This window comes from Gracilinanus agilis, chromosome X (assembly GCF_016433145.1).
Source record: "Gracilinanus agilis isolate LMUSP501 chromosome X, AgileGrace, whole genome shotgun sequence".
Classification (NCBI taxonomy): Eukaryota; Metazoa; Chordata; class Mammalia; order Didelphimorphia; family Didelphidae; genus Gracilinanus; species Gracilinanus agilis.
Genome location: NC_058136.1, coordinates 16,264,698 through 16,273,405, shown reverse-complemented (window position 1 = coordinate 16,273,405; position 8,708 = coordinate 16,264,698). Strand labels below are relative to the sequence as shown.

Here is an 8,708-nt window from a genome sequence, read left to right as displayed (position 1 = left end):
TCTCTCTCTCTCTCTCTCTCTCTCTCTCTCCCTCTCCCTCTCCCTCTCCCTCTCCCTCTCCCTCTCCCTCTCCCTCTCCCTCCCTCTCTCTCCCTTCTGGCCAGAACAGGGCCCTGCATTCCTTAGCTGTGATCCATGCAACGCCATGGCACCGGCAGCAACAAAGGCAGCCCCCCTTCGCCCTACATTCCCATGCTCTTGTGTATGGCCTGGCCAGCCCCGAGCTTATAAAGACTCCAAGCAGCCAGAAGAATTGGGGTTTGTTGGTGTTGCTTTTCATAAACACATCAGTGATCAGGGGTTGGGGGGGCAGCAGGGGCTCCTTGCCTCTATGGGAATGAGTGAGCACAAAATTCGATAGAGTAGAGTTTCTAGTGGGGTTTTTGAAAGACATTTTATACATTTGCCCATCTTGTCTGTTGGTTGTATTTTTCTGGAAAGGCGGTGATGACCTCTCAGCTCTGCTGGGATCTTTATGGATGGGAAAGCCCCAGTGCTCTGACAATGATGAACTTGTTCGGGTTCTACTCCACTTGTTTACAAAAGTCACCCTTTGCTGTAGGCACATCAAACGCTTTTTTTCTCTCCACCAAGGCAATGTCAGATTCACAACAGGCAGTCTTTCCCCAGGTTTCGACTGTCACTTTGTGGGATCCCTCAGTCATACCTGTTGAAATTCTCTTTCATTTGTTATCATTCCTTTAAAAAATGCAGTTCCTGGAAACGCACCTCTTCTGACCCCTGAATTCCAGGTTCGCTGAAAAGAACCGTCTGTCAGGATGCCACCCACAGGATTTCTTCTAAGTTAGAATTGAAAGGAGTTGATGGGTAGATGTGATGTCGTGCATATTCCCGGGGCTAATTTTGGATGAGTAAGCATGTCTCCACTTAAGATGTAACCTGGAGGCAAGATTCTGAAGTACCCAACAAGAAGCATCCAGCATGGTATGGGGGAAGAGGGCTAGAGCTGGAACCGGAGGACCTACCTGGGTTGTTGTCTCTCTGACTTAATCTGGCTTGGCCTCAGCATCACCCTATATAAAAAACGTGACTGGACTGGTAACTTTGGAGGTCTCTTCTATCCCTAAATCTGTGATCCCCCATATGAGTTTGGACTGGTCACTTCCCCTCTCTAGACCTTAGTTTCCTTTTCTGTAACATGAAGAGGTTGGACCAGATGACCTCTAAGGAGCCTTGTAACTAGATCAGTGACTGATTACATAGAAGGGTTATTCATCAGGGAGACAGGGGAGACTGAGGCTATCTATGGATCAGTCCCTTGGAACTTGACATGCACTAGATAGCCTTAGGTATTTCTGAGCCTTGCAATTAGAGTGAGCTCTTATGCCTTCAAGGTCCTAACAAGCCCCCCCCCCCTCCACCCAGAGAATTGTAGGGATCAGGTGCTATGTCCTACATTGGAGCAAGGCCCCACGGTTTATCAGTCGTGCAGTCCTCCAGCAAATGCTGAACTCGACAGCGACTGGAAGATGCCCAATTCGTGGGTGGCCTGGATGGGAGAGAACCAAGTGTTCTTTTGGCCATGTCTGTCCTTTAGAGAGGAAGCTGTCTTGAGGAAACATGAGCATTTGGAGAGATATGATATTCTTATGTGGTACCATGGAAAGAATGTGAAAACATAACTGAATAAACTACAGTGCATAGTACTTCACTTCCAGAAAAGAGACAGCCGTCCTCTCGATGATACATATGTGTCACACACACACACACACACACACACACACACACACACACACACACACNTACATATGTGACACACACACACACACACACACACACACACACACACACACACACACATTTTCAGATCTCGATTGGTGGCCCAAGGTGGCCTACGGTGCTGATTTTTTCTAATGTCGTACTGAGCCCTCTTCCCTGCCTGTCTCCCCTGCTAGACGCTATGCTGATGGTAGCAGAGAGACTCGAGGGACCCTTTAACATTGAGTCAGTCATGGATCCCATTGATGTGAAGATTTCGGATGCAATCATGAACATGCAGGAGAATAGTGTGCAGGTGTCCCAGAAGGTAACGGGGCCAGAATGGATGTCCGTATGGTCGGGAGGTTGTTTGCATGCTTCTCAGTAGACTTTGTCTCCTCTCCTAACGTGACTATGATCCATCTGATGCAGGCTTTCCAGGGATGTGGACTCCCCAAGGCCACCCTCCCAGCGGGCCGAGCCTCTCGTTCAGTTCCCGAAAGTGGCTTCAGTGCCCGCTTTCGGCCATATAACCCAGAAGAGCGACCGACCACAGCTGCTGGCACAAGCTTGGACAGACTGGTAAGTAGGAGTTTACCTGCTGGCTGTTCCATGAGGCTGTCCAGGTGAATGAAAATGGATATGCTTACTTACTGAAGTTGGACCTGGCCAAATTATTTGTTCTGCAAGTTTAAGAAGCAAGGAGATGTTTGCGAGAAATTGCGCCAGAGTATCAGGGTCAAGGAGGCTGCCTCTCTTTACTGTTCCTTTCTCATTTAAAAAGTCGCAGGGCAGGGGCAGCTAGGTGGCAAAGGCCTGAATTCAAATGTGGCCTCGGATCCTTTCTACCTGTGTGACCCTGGGCAAGTCACTTAACCCGTGGCCTTCTGTTAGTCGTTACTAAAAGAGAATTTAAGGTTTTACAAAAAGTCACAGGGGAGTCTTTGATGTGGCAGGCCTATGTCTTCAGATTCCCAGTGGGTTGTGTCAGGAACTCTCGAACTTGACCTTGGGGATGAAGTCTCAGATGCTCTTCAAATCAGAAGTATAGACTGAGCTGTGTATCTCAATGACCTTATCACTAGCCTCTCGGTAGGGCAAATTGGCACCCCCTCCCCCATCCAGAGAGAGAATAAGTATGTGGCCAGGGCAGGGAAACTCAGACCCAATGCTACCGAGGCCGCTGGAGATTTTGGCCCACAGCCAGGAAAAACGATCTAATAGCTGAACGTGCTAAAGAGAAATCCTCTCTATAACATCCCTCTCCCCAAAATGATTGTCCAGCATTTGCTTAACAATGTCCAACGAAGAAGGCGCTACCACTGCCCAAATAGCTCGCTTCTCCTTTGGACATTTCTCTTTGTTAAGATTCTCCTTTGGCATCTTCTACCCATTATTCCAAACCCTACCCTCTGGAGCCAAGCCCAGCAAATCTAATCACGATTCTTTGGGAATCCCCGTGTCCCCTACCCACTGAATCCTCTACCCCCCTCTAGTCTTCTTTAGGCTGAAGCATTTTTCAGTTCCTTCCACAAAGGCAGCATGGAGTAGTAGATGGAATACTTGACTTGGTGTGCAGAAGAGCTGAGTTAAAGTTCTACCTCATTTTCTTACTTGTTGTGTGACCCCGGGCAAGTCATTTAACTGTTCTGGGCCTCAGTTTCTTTATCAGCAAAATGAAATGGACTGGACTCAGTGACTTCTGAGCACGTTTTCAGCTCTATGTCCATTTTTTCCAATAAACTGGTCCAAGCGACCACATCCACCAAATAGCAACAAAGTTGAAACTTGTTACCCTGAGGTCAGTTTGATTATCCCCCAGCAAAAATTCCTTCCTTCCTTTCCTTTCCCCAGCAGATGCTGGCAGCCACAGTATGATTTCTCAGGCCTCTACATCTCCGGGAGGGGTGTGTGTGGCTAATGAACAACTACCATGATAGATATTAGCTCCTCTTCGTGCTAGTTTTCTGATCTTCACCCAGCTTAGAAACTTTTGAGATTGGATTGGGTTTTCTCCAGGGGTGTTTCCTGTGTACCCTCCCCATGATAGTAGAGGAAAGAAAGGGTGTTGCAATTCACACAAGGGCTTGTTTTCACCAGGTTACAGATGTCAAGGAGAAGTTAAAGCAAGCCAAAAAGTTCTGGTCCTCCCTCCCGAGCACCATGTGTAATGATGAGAAGATGGCACCTGAACAAACGAGTGAAGATGAGTGCTGGAATGGAAATGCCAAGAGCAGGTTGGGATGGGCGGACACAATGGTGGGAATGGGGGGTTGGAGAGGTTTGACCAGGGTGCATACAGGTAGAGGGTCTTGGAAGTAGGCATAATAACGGTTTCCATGTCTTTAGCACTTGCAAGTAGATCCAGAGCACTTTCCTCACAACACAAGGTAGAGGCAGGTAGAGGTATCCTAGTTTTGGAGATGGGAAAACTGTGGCTCACATCAATGAAGCAACTTGCCCACAGTTACACAACTAATAAGTGTTAGTAGCATTCACGAAATGCTGATTGCTTGGTGTCTGGATTCAAGATCAAAGGCAGCTAAGTTCAACCCAACAGATGTTCACGAAGAAAGACACAGCTCTGCGCAGGGCCCCAAACTTAGATGATAAAGGATGACAAGAAAAGGAATACCATGTCGCCCCTGACCTCGAGGAGCTCACGTGCTAGTTGTCTCCCCAACTAAGGAGTAAGATTAAAGGGGAGAGGATGAGAAATTCTAGCGAGGAGGCAACTCTGTCAATTTGGGGAAGCTGATAGAAGGCTTCATGAAGAAGCAGAGTCTGGGCTGGGTGTTGAAGGATGGTTTTGGTAGATGGGCATTTAGATGGCGAATCCATTCCATTGGGAATCTGGTCTATGCAGATGCCTGGAGGGGTCAAGACAAGGTCTGGGAGAAGTGAGTTCTGTTGTGTAGGGTGCAGAGGGGCTATAGAAGGTAGGCACAGTGCTGTAATCAAAGAAACAGAATCAGGAGAGACCTGGGTTTTAATCCTGCCTTCCACATTCACTAGTCTTTTAACCTTTTAAGCCTCCTCTGTAAAATGGGGATAATAATATTTGCACTATCCACTTCATGAGTTTGAAGAGATATGCCTCAGAAACTTTAAAGATAATGTAAATAATGTAAATGTAAATAATCAAATTTCTGCGCTCTGGTATAAATAGGCAGATTTTTATATGTCTCTGTGCATGTGTATGTGTGTGTGTGCGTGTGTGTGTGCGTGTGTGTGTGTGATTTAAAAAATTTTTGTTTTGAGGGGAGAGGAAAATTGTTTTAAAAGAAAGACTATCCAGGTACAAGTTGATAGTTATCAATAGGCTTCGTGTGACTTGGCCATATGTTCTCTTATACTTTACTGTTTCTCTCAATTGGGATTGGCTTTCTTTTTAGGTACCTCTTAGCAGTGACTGGAAACGGATTAGCTAATCAGGGAAATAATCCAGAGGTTGAAGTTGACATCACTAAGCCAGACATGGTGATCCGTCGCCAAATCATGTCTCTCCAGATAATGACGAGCAAAATGAAGAATGCCTACAATGGGAATGACGTAGACTTCATCGATATCAGTAAGTTGCTTTGGTCGTGGGCTTCCAGTGGATACCCTTCCTGGGGAAGAGAATCTCAAATGAACCTGCGTATTTTGTCTCTCCTAGGTGATGAAAGCAGTGGTGAAGGCAGTGGTAGCGGCTGTGAGTATCAGCACTGCCCTTCGGAGTTTGAGTTCAATGTGACTGACAACGTGGGCAAGACAGTGGTTCATGGCAAAAATGCGGTCGAAAACTCGGCTGCTGGCGCCATTTGCTGGTCTTGTGCTGCCCCGGCCCTTTGCCTCTTGTTCTTGGCTATGCAAAGACAATGGAGATAATTCAACCACTTTGAACAACAGACTTTCACTACCCATGCTAAAAGGCACGCCAATTTTCACTTTTTATGCCATCCTAGTGACTTGGCTTTTTAAATTAATGGACAACCATGTACAGTTTTTACTTTTCTGGCCATTGGTTTAATTAAAATGGCAACCTGGTTTTTTCATTCACTGTTTTGGGAGGGTGAAAGGACGACTTCGCCTCGGAGTCCGTCCTGCCCACTCAAGAAGCATTGTTCAACGTGGCTGACAAAGTGTATATACCAAGCTGTAGCTAGCTGTGCGTTTGTTTGAATCACTCTATCGGTTTTTTGTTTTGTTTGTGGGGTCGTTTGCTTCTTTTTTCTTCCCTTTCTTTCCATTTAAGATCTCACTACGTTTCTTAAAAGAAAACCAGGGTCCCCTCTTGGCATGAGACAAGCCTGCCTTTCTGAAATCGGCATTCGTAGTACAGGGGCAGGTTTTTTTTAGTATATTCAGAATGAAACAAAACAGAAAAAAACCACCCGGCCAGCAGAAAGATGTTTTACACAGCAACATTTCCATTTAGCCACATTATGGTAGTTGCTTTATCTGGAGAGAAGTGGAAGGTAATTTGTTTTCTATTATACAGTAGAGCCAAATGTGAAGGCATAATTGGCTAGGGAGCCATATGCCCGATTGTATAAAGCATTAATGCCAGGAACAGGTTATATAGACTTCATTTATAGCTGGTTATTGGAAGAGGCTGCTGAGTTCCAGTTTTGCATAAGCTAAGATCTGTGGGCCATTCCTGAAATCTCTTGTAATCAAAGTGAAACTCACTGAAGTTTCCCAATTCCATCTCAATTCAATTCAACAAGCATTTACTAAAAGCACCTACTGTGTGCCAGGTACTGTGCTAGATGCCGGGGCTACAAGGGCAAAAGGGAGCCAGCTTCTGCCCTTGAGGTGTTTACAGTGGAATGTGGGGTTTGGGCTTGGGGGAGGTAACTATGCAGAAAAGGAAATAACAAAATCATTTTCACATGAGGGTGCTAGCCAGGGAGAAGAAGTAAGGGCAGTTCTCTTCACAGTTCTGGATCGTTCTCCCTTCAGAAGCTTAAGGCATTGAGTATGTCCAGCGTGTTTAAACCTCAGGGGGTTTTTTTGCACCAACGTGGACAAGTGACAGCCCTACGTCTGGCCTTGTAGAAGGCTACCCTGCTGCCGCTGTATTTTACAGGAGGGTGCGTGCCTGAAATTGTCAGTGCTAGAGTAGGGATGGGCTCATTCTTTCCCCGTTCCCCTCTAGACCAGTAGCATGCATCTTCTTTATGGCTAGCCATGAGAAGGGCAACCTCTCTAATCCAGTGCCGGACCAGGGAATGTGGCAAGGCTATCTAAAGAATTGAGCCCAGGGCCTTGGCCTTGAAGCAGCATGGATTGGGGAAGCAGCCAGCGTTCATTGGCAAATGCTTGTATGAATTGCATCGAGAGATCTTTATTCTCAGAGAGATTATAAGGTGGCTTCTTTGAGGGTTTCCCTCCCCTACGTTGCCCTGGCCCTCTGATGAATAAGCCAGTGGTACGGTACAGCAGCCGTGTTGCAGCCAACAAATCTGAAACCATTTTAGCATGACCTTAGTGCCTAGTTCCGGAGAATAGGTAGAGCCGATAGACCACACCTCAGAGGTGATCTGCAGTCTTTTGGGCCCCTTGGGAAAGACTCTGCTTTCTCTTGGCCCGCCAGTAGAATAATCATAGCCTTGGCTCCAGAAGAATCCCTTCTTTTTTATCTCTGAACCAGAGTGAAGGCCAAGTGGCAACTCCTAAGAATATAAAAGTCACAGATCATCCCCAAAGGAGTTAGCTAGTCCGTAGCAAGACTCCAGATGACCTGCAAGTCTCTTCCAGTTTTCAACCCCCATTAGGAACCTAACCAATGCTACAGAATCTAGAATCTAGAAAGAGGTTGGTTGGTCATTGTGCATACCTTTGGTCATGTGAGAATAATTCTCTATTTTTATATTGAAGCGTAATTACTTGATAGCTCAGGGTCAACATTTCATTCACCGTTTTACACTAAATGTCTGCAAAATGGGGAAAATGGAATATTTGGGGCTGTTGTAAACAGAGGCTTAATTTTATTAGATGTAGCCAGTTATTTATTAAAGCATGATGTTAAATAAAATAGGCATATTCCAACTGGTGTGGCTTTTTTCTTTCTTTTATTAAAGAGAATTGGCTTTCATGTAACACTGAAAAGGACATACACAAATGACATATTTTGGTGCGTTGGGGTTCCGTCAGCGTGCCTCCTTCCTCCACTGAGGAGTGTCACAACCCTTCCAGCATGGCAGGATTTTCCAGAGCCTGGTGGCTAAGCCATCAAGACCCCACAGCCACCTTTTCCATTACAGTGAAGCTTTGAGGGGAGTGGGGTGGGGCCAGTCGGGTTTATAAAGAACTAAGTTGCCTTGTTAGGAAGGAGGAAAAGTGCTAAGACTTTTGTAACTTTCCTGGGCCTGCTTTTACTTTCAATTAATTTGGTTTATCAAAAGGAGCTAAAAGAGCCTATCCCTAGAGACTTGGCTAGATTGTTTTTTAATTCAGACTTTGAACTCTGCTCAGCTGTTTGCTTTCAAGCCACTTTTTGAGCACACCAAGATTGATTTCCATATGCTCCATTTTTGATGGGGTTTGTTGGTGTTATTAGTTTTTTCTCATTTCTTTGCATTTCTTTCCCCATAATCTTTGTAACTATTTCCCATTAGGGCTACCCAGAAATCCTTTGGTCTTCTCACCAGCTGGAAGGCTAGCAGCACCAGGGGAAACAGATAAAGATGAAGTCATGAGATTCAAAATGATCCCTTCCATTCTATAGGGAATTAGAGGTCAACTTGTCTAATTCATTGTACAAGGGAGGAAACTCGGACCCGTTCTACACTTAGGTTCTCGAACCTTACTCATCTAACTCCAAACATGGTATTCTTTCTGCTAAAACATGTTGATACCCCAAGGCAAGTAGGGTCACACCAAAAGTAGCCTCAAGATACAGAGAGACAGGTAATACAGAAAAAACCCTGAAACACAGAAGAAAAACAACTGCTTGAACACATGGGCTGATGAGGACATGATTGGGGATGTAGACGCTAAAC

The 8,708-nt window shown here is 45.7% G+C and overlaps 1 protein-coding gene across 1 annotated transcript in view; it reads left to right on the top strand.

The window, feature by feature from the left end:
- Positions 1-7,755, top strand: part of GPC4 (glypican 4) — a 133,217-nt gene extending 125,462 nt beyond the window's left edge. The window contains exons 4-10 of the mRNA XM_044682691.1: positions 105-258; positions 1,387-1,489; positions 1,906-2,047; positions 2,152-2,301; positions 3,820-3,956; positions 5,115-5,290; positions 5,378-7,755. Of these exons, the coding sequence (XP_044538626.1) occupies positions 105-258; positions 1,387-1,489; positions 1,906-2,047; positions 2,152-2,301; positions 3,820-3,956; positions 5,115-5,290; positions 5,378-5,589 (1,074 nt within the window). The 3' untranslated portion in view covers positions 5,590-7,755. The remainder of the gene's footprint in view (positions 1-104; positions 259-1,386; positions 1,490-1,905; positions 2,048-2,151; positions 2,302-3,819; positions 3,957-5,114; positions 5,291-5,377) is intronic.
- The last annotated feature ends 953 nt before the right edge of the window (positions 7,756-8,708 follow it).